Consider the following 15,639-nt stretch of genomic DNA (forward strand, 5'->3'; position numbering starts at 1 on the left):
AGAGGTGGCAAATTATGTCCATCTCATTTCTCACCCTAAGCTTTTCTTTGGTGTGGTGGGATATGTGGGGGTGAGGTGTGTGTGTGTGTGTGTGTGTCGGGGGGGGGGGGGGAGCAGATATCCAGGAAGCTCTTCACAAGAATCTGAATAAAAACGATGGCCTTTATTTAAAAATGTACATAAAACATTTTGCACCTGTCCTTCGCCTGCCTGGAATGTTCATTGTGCTGTTGGCTCCTTCTCACCTCCGTCCCACACCCCATCCCTCACTTTCTACCTCCACTTCTACCTCTGCCCTTACAGAACAGGTCGCTATGGGAAATTAACCTTGTTTCCTAGAAACCTGCCCTCCCTCCCATTAGAAAGTAAATTGCGTGAAAGCAGAGCCGACTCCCGTCCTGCTCCATGCGGAGTCCTTAGCGCCCAGTTCCACGTCTAACGCTCGAAAGGAGGCGGGGGTCAGTGGTCCATAGATCTCTACAGTCTACCCACAGGAGCAGAGCGGGAAGCCAGCGATTCCACACAGCACACACCAGCACAGCTCCGGACGTCCCTTTACAAACGGAGGACTGGGGCAGCTGCGCAGGCGCGCCTCTGGCCCCGCCCACGACTGACGTCACCGCGGCCGTTAAGGCGCTAAGGCTTCTCGGCGCGCAATTTAAAAACCAGCTCCGGAGAAGGAGGGCAAAATGGGACCTCCCTGCCCAGGTGAGGCTGGGTGGGTGGGTGGCGCCGCGGGAAGGCGTCGGCGTGAAGCGGTGCTCCGGGCGGGCAGGGTCGGCGGGCGGACCTGAGCGGGGGTACGGATATTTTCGGCCTAGTTGTTGGCCTTGCGCTCCGCTGGCCAAGGGGGAGGAAAGGCGCAGGGAGGAAGAGGCGGGAGGCGGGGAGGGGGTGGTGTGCCCCGCCAATCAGGACGCGGCTTGGGTCGGCGTCGGGAGTGCGCGTGGGGCGATCCCCCCTCTTCAGTCCCTTTCTCGTGGGCTCCTGCACCGTGCGGGATGTCTCTCCCTTGAAAGGTGGTTTTCCTGGGATGCATGTTAGTTCAGGGCCAAGAAAGCGTTGTGCTTACTGCTGAATGCTTAACACGCGTGCGCTTCTTTGTACATTCATTCAACAAGCATTGAGCTCTCCCTTTGGGTCAAACCCACTGTCAGGTGCAGAGATACTGTAAAGAACAAAACAGACAAGATCCAGCCTTTTGGAGCTTGTATTTTATTTTTTTTAAGATTTTATTTATTTATTAGAGAGCATGAGCGGGAAGGAGAGGGAGAAGCAGGCTCCCCACTGAGCAAGGAGCCCGATGTGGGACTTGATCCGAGGACCCTGGGATCACGTCCTGAGCCGAAGACAGACGCTTAACCGACTGAGCCACCCAGGCATCACTTGGAGCTTGTATTCTAGTTGGAGAAACCGTAAACAAATGAAATAATTACAGATGAGGCTGAATGCCCTAATTGAGAACAGCAGAGTGAGGGGAGGGGCCCCTTCAGGTTGAGGATTCAAGGAAGATCTTAGAGCAGACTGGGGAACGTGTTCTAGGCAGAAGGAGCAAGTGCAAAAAAAGGGTAAGCAGGGGGCGCCTGGGTGGCTCAGTCGTTAAGACTGCCTTCGCCTCAGGTCATGGTCCCAGGGTCCTGGGATCGAGCCCCATATCCCTGCTCTCTGCTCGGCGGGAAGCCTGCTTCTCCGTCTCCCACTCCCCCTGCTTGTGTTTCCTCTCTCACTGTGTCTCTCTCTGTCAAATAAATAAAATCTTAAAAAAAGGGAGGGGCAAGCAGGAAAGAGCCTGGCTTGGGCTAGAACTAGGACATCATGACTGAACAGTGAGTGAGGCTGCTGAGGTAGGCAGGGCCTTGGTCTTGGTAAAAAGTTTGAAAATTTAGAGTTCTGTTTTGGACATGGTAAATGACTTAGGCAAGAGACAGGTGAAGGGGTCAGTAAACACTTGGATAAGAGTTTGACACTCAGAGAGTGATACGGGCCACTCAGGGAAGTGGTCCACAGACTCAAAATAAATTTGGACATCGTCATCATATAGATCATAAAACCATGGGAACAGGTGAGATCCCTAGGAAGAACCTGTAGAGAAGACACTCAGGACCAACATTTAGGAGCTAGACAGAGAAGGGAGAGCCTGAAAACTCTCTCAGAAGAGAGTGGTGTCATAGAAGCCAGGGGTGTTTCAAGAAGCACTTGAAGGGGTTGTCATCTGTTTCAGATGCTGCTGAATCTCAAGAGAGATGAGGCCTGAAAAGTAGCCAGTGGGTTTGGCAACATGGAGGTTGTAGGTGATTGTGTCAAGATAGTTTTCATAAAGTGGTGGGGATGATAGCCAGACCATAGGGGGTTGAAAAATGAATGGGAGAGAAGGAAGTAGATGTAGAAAGTGTCTTTGAGCTCAGTAACCATCTGAATGAGAGAAGTGAGAGAAAGAATATTCCAAGAATTGAAGCATGGCCTCCGATCCCCTCTTGAGTTTTCCTCTTAGACAAGTTCCTCCTTCAGTGCTTCCTGTTTCTGTTAAAGTCTCCTCTCAAGGTCCAGCTCCCCTCCTCTGGAAGTGCCTTCACCCAGATAGTAACAAGTCCTCTTGATTCAGTCTCTAAAAATGTCTCTTGCCTCCTTCCTTTCCATTCTTTCTTTTTCTTTTATTTTGACCTCAGCTGAGAGGTATGTTAGCCATACTCTTGAGCTTATGGGGAGCTATCAGGTGAACACGTGAAGTTCTTCCTTGTATTTTTTTTTTTATTTCCTTTTATCCCTATACACCACTTTTGTTCCCTACCCCTTACACGGGCAACCGTTTAGTGTTTATTGTGATCACTTTATTATTTTTTTAAAATTTTATTTATGAGAGAGATAGAGCATGGGGGGAGGGGTACGGGGAGAGGGAGAGTGACAAGCAGACTCCCTGCTGAGTGCGGAGCCCAACTCCGGCTTGATCCCAGGACCCCCAAGATCATGACCTGAGCCACAGTCAGACACTTAACTAACTGAGCCATCCAGGTGCCCTTAGTTCCCTTTATTTTTAATGTGTTCCTATAAAATATGTGTTACATTGTGTTTTTTTTTTTCTTATCACCAATTCAGAACCAGCTGAGACACGCTTTCTTATTTCCATTTGGAGGAGAATGAGCAAATGCTTAGAGCATTTACTTGCTTAAAATTTCTCCAGCTACTGGGGTGCCTGGCTGGCTGCTCAGTCTGTAGAGCATGCGACTCTTGAACTCAGAATCATGAGTTCAAGCCCCACACTGGGTGTAGAGTTTACTGTAAAAAAAAAAAAAAAAAATTCTCCAGTTAGTAAGCGATGGACCTGGGGTTTGAAGCCAAGCCTTTTGATTCTTAAATCTGGAAATGTTCCCCCAAAGTCTCTCAGTTCCTTCATCTCTCTCCCAGTGATCTTATTTCTTGCCCTACCAAAATAGGCAATAGCCACTCATTACCATAGTCACACCCTAGACCTTGTCATTATCAGTAGCTATACCACTCTGTCATCTCAATTTTAAAAACCCCACTTCTCAGTACCACTCCTGTCTTTCCAACTCACTCCTTCTTGTTCCCTGACTCCAGTAACTCCATCTTTTGACCCAGCAGATGTATATTCTTTGCTTTTCCCTGGCCCTAATGTCTCTTGTGTCCTTGTTCCTTCCTTCCTTAGCTTACATTCCATGGTCCATTACTACAATCACTCCCTTTCATACACTCATAACCCCTTGCCCTCTTCTAGCCTGTTTATACTTGACAAAATCACAACCCTGATTAATTCCAATTCTGCCTACTCTGCCCTGGCCCCTGCTCACTCAGTGATCTCAAGAGAACCCTAAAGCTGCCCAGCAGTCATGCTTATTCCCTCATTCATCCACTCACCTTCTCCTAGATGACTATTCCATACCTTCCTTTCTCTCCCCAAATCTCCAGTACCTCCTTCCCCGGCCCTCACCCTTAGCTACTCAGTTTTTGGTTTTGATGGGCTTCTTATTTTACTAAGAAAAGCAGTCCGAAAGGAACATCCACAAGCGCACCATTGTATCTGCTCCCTGACCTGCATCTGTACCTCTGTTGTCTCGCTTCCTTCCTATTGCTGTGGGTGGGCTTTCAGTGATCTCAGGAAAGGCAGCCCCTTTTCCTGCTTGAGTGTATTGTTCAGCAACGTTTCCCCTTCTGTATGATCTCTGAATAATGCCCTCTCCTTGCCAGAGATGCCTGGTACCTGTGAATATGGTATTTAAGATGGTAAAAAGGACTTTATAGCTATGATTAAGTTAAGGACCTTGAGATGGGGAGACTATCTTGGATTATCTGGATGGGCCCAGTAAAATCACAGTGGCCCTCATAAGAGGGATGCAAGAGGTTCAGAGTCAGAGAAGGTGATGTAATGACAGAAACAAGAGGTTGAGGGGCGACTGGGTGGCTCAGTCCGTTAAGTGTCTGCCTTTGGCTCAGGTCATGATCCCGGGGATTGAGCCCCACATCGGGCTCCCTGCTCAGTGGGGAGTCTGCGTCTCCCTCTCCCTCTGCCCCTGTTCCTGCTGTCTGTCTCTCTCTCTCTCAAATAAATAAATAAAATCTTTAAAAAAAAGAAGAAGCAAGAGGTTGGAGTGATGGGAAGAAAGCAGGCAGCCTCTAGAAGCTGAAAAGGGCAGGGAAAGAGATTCTTTCCTAAAGCCTCCAAAAAGAACACAGCCCTGCTGACAGCTCGATTTTAAACTGACTCTAGGACTGCAAGAGAATACATTTGTATTGGTTTAAACCACTACATTTGTGGTAATTTGTTATAGCAGCAATAGGAAACTAATAAAATCTCTGCTTTATTTTTCTACCAAGCTGGGGTTTTTCCCATCTTAAAATTAATTCCTCAACCTCACTTCGCTTTCAACTGCTTCCCTCCCAATTTTGTCCTTCCTTTTCTGTAAGTCCTTGAAAACCTTTTCTCCATTTGCTGTCTCCAGTTTCTCTTCTTTCTGTTCGTTCTCTTCTCTGGAATCTATGCCCATTTGACTTTCTCCTGCCTCTGCTACTCTAGGAAAACTGTTGTTGTCAAGGTCACCAATAACTCTAGGTTGTTAAATCCAATGATGGATTCTCAGTCCTTCCCTAATTTGACCTCATTGCACCCCTCATTAATTTGGCAAGGAAGCATCAGAAACCCATCCCCCGACAAAGAAACTTAAACTATAGAGGAATATTAGAGTTGGAAAAGATCTTGGTGGAAAACGTGCAGTGAACTTCCACCCTATGACAGCCCCCAAGCCCCACTTTAGACATAGGAAATATTCCGTGGCAGGTGTCCTGAGCAAGGGTTCTCTTCCCTCGCTGTCAGCCATAATCAATTGCTTTTCTTCAGAAATCCGTGGGCACCCCCACAGCGCCTCCTCACCTTCAGAACGGGTGTTCTCCATGTCCCTGCCCCGGAAGGCCCCTCTCAATACTCCTGGCACCCCCGTCCTTGAAGACTTTCCCCAGAATGATGACGAAAAGGAGCGGCTGCAGCGGCGGCGCTCGCGAGTCCTGGACCTGCAGTTCAGCGCAGACTCGCCTCACCTGCTGGCCTCCCCGTCCAGTAGGTGCGTGTGCCCTGGGCTGCCTCCGCGGGGTGGCCGCCCTAACGGGCGCCCAGCATCTCCACAATACCTCGTGGGTTCTGGGTCTGGATTTTGAAAAGTTAGAGTGGATCCTTGACAGAAGGTTTTGGTTTTGGTTTTCATTTAGGAATATTGACACTTCAGCCACGGTTCCTAAGTTTACAAACACACAGATTACAGAACATTACTCCACCTGTATCAAGCTGTCCGCTGAAAATGTGAGTATCTGCTGATTATCAGTGAAGATTTTGCTACTTGATCACGAGGGAAGTCTAGCCTTCTTGATAATGTGGAGAACACGCAATTGATGGTAATTGTGTGCTTTTCCTCTCCAGCAACTCTTCTCAATGCTGATGTTTGTCAGTATGCTTTTACTGCGTTTTATGGGTCTTTGGTGCTCTTTCTGGCAGGTTGCCTGCCACCTGCAGTGTATCTGCAAAGGGAGTGTTGCTTAGGGGTTAATAATGTTAATAATGTGAGTTCTGGAGCCAGCCTGTGTTGGAATCCAGTCTCTGCCGTTCACAAGCTCTCTAGCCTTGGCAAGTCACCTGACCACTCTGCTGCAAGGTCCTCTTCCGTAAAATGGGAATGTGAATAGTCCCTGTCTTATAGAGTTGTTCTGAGGGTGACTGAGTCCCTTTGTGTGCAGTGCTTATAACAGGGTCTACACACGGTGAAAACTCAAGGAGTGTGCTGTCACTCTCTAGTTCTTGAGAATAAGGAGCTACGTGTATGGATTAGGCCGTGTCACCAAGTATTTATGGGAATTGATACATGTGGTGAGATGTGGGCCATTACTATGTAAAAACGTAGCTTCCTCTATTAGAGTAGCGTTATTTACATGAGCCTAGGCTGTCAATAACAAACCTTCCTGCACTTTTCTGTTTGCAGAAAATCACGACCAAGAATGCTTTTGGCTTGCACTTGATTGATTTCATGTCAGAGATTCTTAAACAGAAAGACACCGAACCGACCAACTTTAAAGTAAGAAGGCTGTTCACCTTCTCTTGCATCTGAATTTAATGATGGTTATTTCTAACATTGAGCACAGCACCATCACTGAATTCTGCAAATACATGAGAACCTTCCTTGTATGAGACATTTTATTAGCTTCTTTCCTTTCTTTCCTAAACTGATGAAATACGGAGAAGATAGCTTTCTGCTATATTTTGTTTATTCCATATCAGTTGTAGAGGAATCTTTGTCATTTTTTTCTTAAGAGCAAGTCAATATTTTATGAAGCTTGCTGTGTTTTGCCTGTTCAGTGTTTCCTCTTTATGCGTCCAGTGAGCAGAGCTCTGTTTGTTGGACTAGGTGGCTGCTGGCACTCTGGACGCCAGCACGAAGATCTATGCAGTGCGCGTGGATGCGGTCCATGCTGATGTCTACAGAGTCCTTGGGGGGCTGGGCAAAGACGCATCCTCTCCAGAAGAAGTAGAGAGCCATGATGCAGGTACATGGGTTGGGATCTGGATTCAAGGGGCTTTCTTAAGGGCATAGCAGGTAGTTATTTGGGTAGTATACTGGAATGAATGGAAGTCGTAAGAAATAGTCTCATTCGATTGAAGACATGAATGTTTTCAGAATAGTTTATGAGAAGATCCTTAGACCCTAGAATTGTTTTTCTTCGGAAAAGAGAAGGACCTTTTAGATCTTATTTAGGCAAGATTGCGTAAGCATCAAGTGGAGAATTTCTCGTTTGGGGGTGCTTTAGCAATTGACTTGTATTAGAAGCCAAATACTTCAGGTTTCTCCTGAAGCTGCAGATGAGATGTGCCTGTTACTTTGAAACAATGGCCCATTTCAGTTGTGATCGCTCTTTAGAGTTTTTGAGTTAATGTAAGTTCAGTTACATGCCCCAAAGCAGTCCTTGCAGTACTGAGTCTTATTTCTTCATTCAGATGGAAGGGCTACTGAAACAGGAACAACCCAAAAGGCTCAAAAGCCAAAGAAGAAACGCTCCTACAAAACCATCGAGCAGAACGTAAACAACCTCAATGTCTCTGAAGCCGATCGGAAGTGTGAGGTGAGGAACTGTGTGCAGTGTGGTCTCTGACTAATTCAGAGCCTCAGTGGCTGAAACTTGGCAGGGCCACACCTGCCTTACTGGTATGTGCCTGCTTGGGCCTCATGGGAGTCAAATACATAAGTGGCATCTGCATTATCTCCCCTTAGCTTCACATTAAGACTCTAGGGTGTAAGTTCCTGCTTTTCCCACAATATTTCAGGATGATTGAGTAGAAAGAGATGGCACGTTACCGAGGACTCTGATCAATTAAACCATTAATTTTCTTTCCAGGAACATGCAGCAGAGATGATGAGAGCTAACATTTTTTGTGCATTTACTGGGCGCCCTGTGCTGCCCTAAGTCTGTGAGCCATGTGACCTCAATTAATCCTCACAACATCCTTGTTATATTTTCTGAGGAGGTTATCGAAGTACAAGGCTGTTAAGTAACTTGCCCCAAATGATGCAGCTTGTTAAGTAAGCTAGGATTTGAAGCTAAGTGGCCTGGCTCTAGAGTCCTTGCTCTAAACAGCTTTATGATCTGGCAAGTCCTAAGGAATTTCTACTTAAAGGAAGCCAGAGGCCTCATTTATCTTTAGCATAGTTAATTTAAAGCAACAGTGTTGGTATAAGCTTTTTAAGAATGTTGCTGTTACGGGGCACCTGGGTGGCTCAGTCGGTTAAGCGGCTGCCTTCAGCTCAGGTCATGATCCTGGGTTCCTGGGATTGAGCCCCACGTCCGGCTCCCTGCTCGGCGGAGAGCCTGCTTCTCCCTCTCCCTCTGCCTGCCACTCTGCCTCCTTGTGCTCTCTCTCTGTCTCTCTGTCAAATAAATAAATAAAATCTTAAAAAAAAAATGTTGCTGTTAAAAACAGTATCTCAGTGAATGTTCTTGTACATATTATCTTTGTGCTCTTCTGAGACTATATCCATAAGAACATTGAGTCATGGAATTTCCATTACCTTCAAAAACAGGTTGTACCAGCCTACTGTCCCACCAACAGTGGACTAGATTACTCCTTTCTCCTACCTCCACATTTGTAAATGGCAGTTAAGGTCAAGAGACTGGAATTGATCACCAAGGGAATGAGCGTATGTGGAAAAAGGACTGAGCCCTGGGATACCCCAATCTTAAGAGTTCAGAGAGCCAAAGAACAAACATCCAGTAGGTAGGAAAACCAAGAGAGTGTGGCACCCAAATGAGAAAGTGTCAGGGAGGAGAGAGTGATCAGCCATGCCAAAGTGGCAGCCTGGGGCCACTGGTCAGCTTGGAGAAGAGCCTATGGAGCTGAAACGCAGACCTTCAGGGAAGGGGTGCTGCTTGGCTGGCGCTAGTGTCCCTGAGTTTAGAGGGGCTCGTGCGCCCAGGACCCAGACCTCCGAGGAGGACATGCTGGTTGGTGCTGGTGTCTGTGAGGAGCATATGATAAGGCTGGTTCTGTGAGTGTGAGAAAAAGTGCAATTTGAACTCAGTTAGTGCTACAGGTAGGGTAGGACCTGCTGCATCTGGGCTGAAGAAGCCCTGTTGGGTGACAGGAACAGGAAGGCTACAGAAAAAAGCAAGTCCCTTCTAGCCTTGCAGTCTCCCTCTAGTGCCCCCTATTGGTGGAGCCTACCAGAGAGCTGCTGGCAAAGCCCAGATGTGGTCCCAGAGCCAGCATCGCAGAGAGGCTGATAGGAAGGTAGGTTGGGGGCTGAGAGGCAATAGCTTAATAACTGGCAGAGAGGTAAAATGTCAGCATATCTACTTTCAAAAAGGTTTGGGGTGGAGAGGTGGAGAGGGAAAGCTAATACGCAGTGGGGAATCTAGGTAAAAGTTACACAGAGGTTCTTATTACTATTTCAGCACTTTTGTAAGCTTGAAATTTTTCATAATAATGGGGGCAATCACATGGCAAGAGAGGAATGAAGGCAGTATGGGCTGGTCTTTTGAAGAGTTTTGCTGTAAATTGGAACAGAGTAATGGGTGGCAAATGGAGGGGAACGTAAAGTCCAGAGGGTTTTCTTGTTTTTTGCTTTTTTAATGGGAGGATTACAGCATGTTTACTTGTTGATAGCAACAGTCTAGTGGAAAAGAGAGGAGAGTTGCTCGAGTGGAGTCCTTGAGCATGTGAGAAGGGAAGGGAAGGGGCAGCACCAGCAGAGCTTGGCTAAGGGACACCCATGGCTGGTGAGGGATGGGACGAGAGTGTGCACATGTGGGAGCTTCCACGTATTTCCTTCTGGTTGTGCCCCGCCTTGAAATAGGAAGCCAGAGCATCTACTGACTGAGTGTGGAGGAGGGAAGGTAAAGGTTTGAAGAGAAAAAAAAGTGGGAGGGTGGGTGAGCGAATGGACTGGGGAAGTATAGTTTGCTTGCCAGACAGCACTCAGGGTTGACCTGAGGGCCGTGGCAGATGGATTTAAAGTAAGGTCAGTCAGCGTAACTTTGTGTGTTTCTGCAGCCATGGTTAGTTAGCTGTGTTGGGTGTGAGCAGGAAGCGAGCAGAAAGTGGGATTGAACGCAGGATTGTGTTTTGCTGAGTCAGTGTACACAGCTAGAAAGGAGCACCGGAGTGAAGAGCACGTGCAAGGGAGTGGTTACCATCATTGCCTGTGGAACTTTGGCCAGGAAAAGAGGGGAGTGAGAGACAGCATAAAAGCCATATGAGCAGTGCGTTGTAGGGCATGGTGGGTCAAAGACTTCTTTGAGACAAGGTGTTGGCTGGAAAGATAGGAGGTGTTTGCCAGGGGTGCTTGGAGTTTGAGCATATGGAGAGGCTGTAGTCATGGTTCTGATTCAGTTCAGAGAACAGCCAAGGGATCTCTTGAAGTCCTGGGGTGGCATTCATGCTGGGATCTCTTGAAGTCCTGGGTTTTCAGGATGAAGCTCAAGACTATTGAAGGTGAGGATATCAAGGAACTGAGAGGCCAGAGTGTTGGGTGGATCGCTATATGGATAATGAAACCACTGAAAATTGGACAGCAATAAAGTTGGAGAATAATAGTGAGCCAAGAGCTAATATTAAAATCTTCCGAGAAGGGGGAAGACCTGGGGATTGGAAGGTGAGCGAAACACAGATGGGCAGAAGCTGGTGAGGTCTGACCTTACCGTGTTCAAAGCGGAGGGTTGTAGGACTTAGGAGGGAGACTAGTCTGGAAGTCGTGATGAGGAACAAGGAACTCCCCTCTGCCACATCTAGGCCAGCGGTCGGAGCGCTGTAGCGCTGGCCTGTGTGGAAGCCGTGTCCTCGGGCAGGCAGGGTTCCATTAGAGCAGTGCTCCTCAGCCTCTTGTCATTTTCTTCTCCCTTCAGGGCCTTTTTAGATCTTTTCTTCCTACCCCCTGCCCTTGAAACGAATGGTTGTGGAATAAGATTTTATCAGGTAGGGTTGAGGCTTGGAGAACCACAAGTCATTGTAATTTCTAAGATTTTTTTTCACCCTCCCCCCAAGAACCAGTTTTCACCTCCTTGAGAATGATATTGTCCCCAATTTAAAATGAATGAGTTAGGGGTGCCTGGGTGGCTCAGTCGGTTAAGTGTGTGCCTTCAGCTCAGGTCATGATCCCAGGGTCCTGGGATCGAGCCCTGCATTGGGCTTCTTGCTCAGTGGGGAGCCTGCTTTTCTCTCTGCCTGCCACTCCCCCTGCTTGTGTGCATGCTCTGTTTCTCTCTAACAAATAAATAAAAGCTTTAAAATGAACAAAAAATAAAATGAGTTAGAGCTTGTAGGTGGAGAGAAACTTCAAGAAAGAAGTGGGGAATATAGGGAATTTCTAGAGGGTCCTGGGGGGGGGAATATCCATTGTTAGGAGAGGGAGATGGGGGCCAAAGAGGTTTAGAGCCTGGGAAATGTAGAATTCTGGGGGGTCCTGGGTCTTTTATTTTTTATTTTTTAAAGATTTTATTTATTTATTTGACAGAGACACAGCAAGAGAAGGAACACAAGCAGGGGGGAATGGGAGAGGGAGAAGCAGGCTCCCTGAAGAGCAGGGAGCCCAATGCGGGGCTCCATCCCAGGACCCTGGGATCATGACCTGAGCCGAAGGCAGACGCTTAACGACTGACCCACCCAGGCGGCCCCTGGGTCTTTTATGTGTGACTAATAAATAAACTAAATAAAGGACAATGATGAGATTAGTCCTGGTGGCCTCGTGGCAGATGGTAGTTGGTAGAGATAGAGCACGCAGGGGGCTAGGAGTGAGGAGACTTGCCGGGTTCACTCTGAGTAATGGGGTAGTTCTGCTCTGGGCTTGCCTAATGGCTCCAGCCTGTGCTGGTGTGAGGACTGTGTGTGGATGGGCATGGAGGTGGGAATACTGAGGCCAAGGCTGGAGAGGGAGGGGGGAAACAAGGGTGGCAGGTACTTTGTGGGGAGGGAGTTGTATTTATCCGTATGTCAGCCTTGACCTTGGACAGTACCAGATTTGAAGGCAGCAGATGTAAATTTCAGATCCTGGTTCTGCTATCTTAGCTGTGTGGCCCCGGGAAAATGCTCTGAATTTCACTTTGTTAAACTGTAGAAACAGGTTAACACTAGTTCCATCCACATACGGGTTTTGTGGTGGTGAATCTATTCCTATTTATCTATGGCAATATGTTGTATACATCTGTACACATCTGAAGGGGAGCCATTTAATTCTCTCCCACCTTCCTTTCCCCTCCCCAATTCTCCATGTTTTTCCTCCTTCTTAGATAATCTGGGTATTAATTTCACTGTCATTCTTGCCTCTGCTTCTGGTTCTGAAGTGAAATGTCAGTTCAACAATATGGTTGGAAATTCTGTTTCCAGTCATCTTTTTTCCGACCAGATAGACCCAATTCTGGGGAGCCTGAGGAGGCTTGTACTAACTAGCCTTTCCCATTGTTCTAAAGAGAAAACGAGAGGGCAGGCAGCGCTGCTCCCTCTCATCCTGTGGCGGTCAGCCACAGTTATGCCAAATGAAACCACTAGTCTTGAAGAAACACTGAGTACCCCAATCCTAGAAAGCTTTTTTTTTTGCTCTGTAAGCTGCCATAAACTTGTAATAGCCCAAAGCCCAATTCGGAAGATAAACAAGAACAAAGGATTGTCAGAAACAAGAATTTGAAGTTTCAACTGTTTCTTGAACCTGTATTCTCTTGGAGATGGCATGGAGATGAGAGAGCAAATGTTCTGTGGGTGTGTCTAGACGAGTTGAGAATTCTTTTATTTGTGTATGAGCTGATCTGTTTTGGACACAGCTCTGTGTGTGCAAAATGTTTGCTGTCATAGGAGATTCCAAGCTGATTATTCTCCAGTTCTTTATACCACGAGAGCACAATGCAAGGAAGTTCAAGGCACATACTATAGGAAATCAGAGTGGGTGGAGGTCGGAGTTTATGAAAGAGGTGAAATTTGAACTGGGCCTTAAAGGCAAGGTAGGTATTTGTCAGATGGACCTTGCCAGGAAGGTGATTCTGGGCAGAGGCACAAGCAAAGGCCATGAAATAGGAAAGTTCTGGTTCTTTAAGGAGCTGGACAGTGTACAAGTTTGGCTAGAGGCCAGGATTTACTCACAAGGCTGAAACATGCAGTTTGTTGTGCACATACTCTCTCTCCGACAAATAAATAAAATCTTTAAAATAAAGAAAAATAATATAAAATGAATGAGTTAGAGCTGGTAGGTAGAGAGAACCTTCAAGAAAGAAGTGGGGAATATAGGGTCTCCTTTTAATGTTTCTCTTCTTGCTGTGGACCCTTGTTTCAAAAGGTTCACCTACCCAGGTGCCTGGCTGGCTCAGTGTGTAGAGCATGCAGTGCTTGATCTTGGGGTCATGAGCTCAAGCCCTGCGCTGGGTGTAGAGATTACTTAAAAAAAAAAGAAAGACAAAAGGTTCATCTACCTAAACTATGCAGTCACCAATAGTTCATTTTCCCATCAAATAACTCAAAAATGTCAGTGAGATCTAATTTATATGAAAGAACCATTGTTTTCACATTGCATGATGTAATTCTAGACAAAAGCGAGGACAGTTACCTTAGTGTTTTCAGCTTTATTTTAGTGTTACAGTTTCTGTGTTGACTCTTTGAAATGCTGAGTTTTCACTAACTACCCACACAGGACCTCTCAGGGTGTGGGGCTTCAGGTGGGAAGCCAGTGCTGTGGTTGGCATTTGAGGAAGGGAATGGGAGTAACAACACTAGTATTTTTAGGATAGGAAATGGGAGCGACCAGAGACAAGGGTTAAATCAGGCGTGGGTTGTATTGGTGGCAACAGGGGTGAAGAAGGAAGGGGTAGATGGTAGAGATGTGCTGGGAGGGAGACCCACCAGGCTGTGTAACTGACTGCCTGAGGGTCAGGAGCCAGGGAGAACGTGGAGGTGACGTATGTGATACTCTGGGGCTGGAAGGATTCTGAGACGGGCTTATTGTGAAGGCGAGAAGAGAATCTCAGTTCTGGAGAGGTCAGGTTCAGAGCTAAGGGGGCCAGGAAAGAGCCAGAAGCCACATCTGTCTTCCTCCTTGAGGCCCCTTCTCTCCACAGTAGCTATGTCCTGAGAAATGAAGGAGACCTGTGAACCCAATACCTAATGTGTTTCCCATCCCAGGGCCGCTGGTAGAGTCAGGTGGCTTCTGACTCGTGCCTGTGTCTTGCTCTGTCCTTGTTCTAATGCACTGTGCCCCGGTCTGCTTTTGGGATTGCCGTCACCTGGCTGTGCCACTCCTGCTCCTCTTACAACCTGTCCCATCTTGTACCCATCCATCTAGTCCTGCTGACTCTGCCTGTCTTTCCCCTGAATCTCTTGGTTGTGTTCTCCAAATCTGTACAAATATTTCTGCCCAGAGTCATAATGGCATCTTGTGAACAGATCCATCACACAGGCTTTTTAAGTCCACAGAATTTGTGGTGATGGCATTCAACTGGGATAGCCATTGGAAAACAGTGACTTGTAGAAAGAGACCAGCAGAAGGGTACCGTCCATGTGGAATATAAACAGAATGACACAGTAGCAGCTCGTTCCCACTTACTGTGTACTTGAACGCTGTACATTTATTCAGCTGACCACGCACAGGCTTCCTTTTCAATTGGTATCTGCTAGGATGGGATTTTATTGATCAGTTAGAAAGCCCTCCCCCTATTTCGATCACATGCAGAGATATTTCAGTTCAGCAGATAGAGCTGTGAATGAGCAGGGTCCAGTGAATGAGATTTTGTTTGCTTTGGCCGCATCCCGTAATTTGTCGGTTCTCTCTGTCTGTACGGTCAGGTCGATCCCATGTTTCAGAAGACAGCAGCCTCCTTTGACGAGTGCAGCACAGCAGGGGTGTTTCTCTCGACCCTCCACTGCCACGACTATAGAAGTGAGTTGCTCTTTCCTTCTGACGTGCAGACTCTGTCCACCGAAGAACCCCTGGAGCTGCCAGATTTAGGCTGGGTGGAAATGACAGATTTAAAAGGTGAGTACACATAATGCGCTTCACCAGAGCATTTCAGTCATCAGAGAAGTTTCCGTACAACCATGGGTTCCATAATACACCCATCGTGATGTTGCTTGTTTAAATTACCCAGAAGTTTCCTCTGGAATGCCACACTGGGTGTCCCCTTGGGAGAAACGGCCTTCTGTCCCTGTCAGTGGCATGGAGGCTAACAGCAGTAGCTAATGCTCGCCGCTGCTCTTGGTCCATATGTGCCACATCCCTCACGTGCCCCTGTTAGCAGCCAGCTCTCACAGTGACGTTTTAGGGCCCAGAGCCCGCTGGGAATGTCAGAGTCTGGACTTGGGCAAGGGGCTTTCATAGGCTTTTGTTGAGCCAGAGAGGCCTTGTTCTTATTTGTTAACCATTCCAGGGCATCCGGAGGAGGAGAGGGCATTGTGAGTTATTTTCAGACTCTACCTCGGTGGTCTGAGACTGGACCTGTCTTTTTTTTTTTTTTTTTTTTTAAGATTTTATTTATTTAGGGCGCCTGGGTGGCTCAGTTGGTTAAGCGACTGCCTTCGGCTCAGGTCATGATCCTGGAGTCCGGGGCGTCCCACATCGGGCTCCCTGCTCAGCAGGGAGTCTTCTTCTCCCTCTGACCCTCTTCCCTCTCGTGCTCTCT

The 15,639-nt window shown here is 47.3% G+C and overlaps 1 protein-coding gene across 1 annotated transcript in view; it reads left to right on the plus strand.

The window, feature by feature from the left end:
* The first annotated feature begins 567 nt into the window (after nucleotides 1-567).
* NCAPH (non-SMC condensin I complex subunit H) overlaps nucleotides 568-15,639 on the plus strand; it is a 34,341-nt gene continuing 19,269 nt past the window's right edge. Inside the window, exons 1-7 of the mRNA XM_028117290.2 lie at nucleotides 568-708; nucleotides 5,351-5,570; nucleotides 5,716-5,806; nucleotides 6,480-6,572; nucleotides 6,903-7,041; nucleotides 7,490-7,614; nucleotides 14,807-14,996. Of these exons, the coding sequence (XP_027973091.1) occupies nucleotides 690-708; nucleotides 5,351-5,570; nucleotides 5,716-5,806; nucleotides 6,480-6,572; nucleotides 6,903-7,041; nucleotides 7,490-7,614; nucleotides 14,807-14,996 (877 nt within the window). The 5' untranslated portion in view covers nucleotides 568-689. The remainder of the gene's footprint in view (nucleotides 709-5,350; nucleotides 5,571-5,715; nucleotides 5,807-6,479; nucleotides 6,573-6,902; nucleotides 7,042-7,489; nucleotides 7,615-14,806; nucleotides 14,997-15,639) is intronic.

The sequence above is a fragment of the Eumetopias jubatus genome, unplaced genomic scaffold, assembly GCF_037043125.1.
Source record: "Eumetopias jubatus isolate StellerSeaLion01/CBP00866 unplaced genomic scaffold, mEumJub1_p1.0 scaffold_9, whole genome shotgun sequence".
Classification (NCBI taxonomy): domain Eukaryota; kingdom Metazoa; phylum Chordata; class Mammalia; order Carnivora; family Otariidae; genus Eumetopias; species Eumetopias jubatus.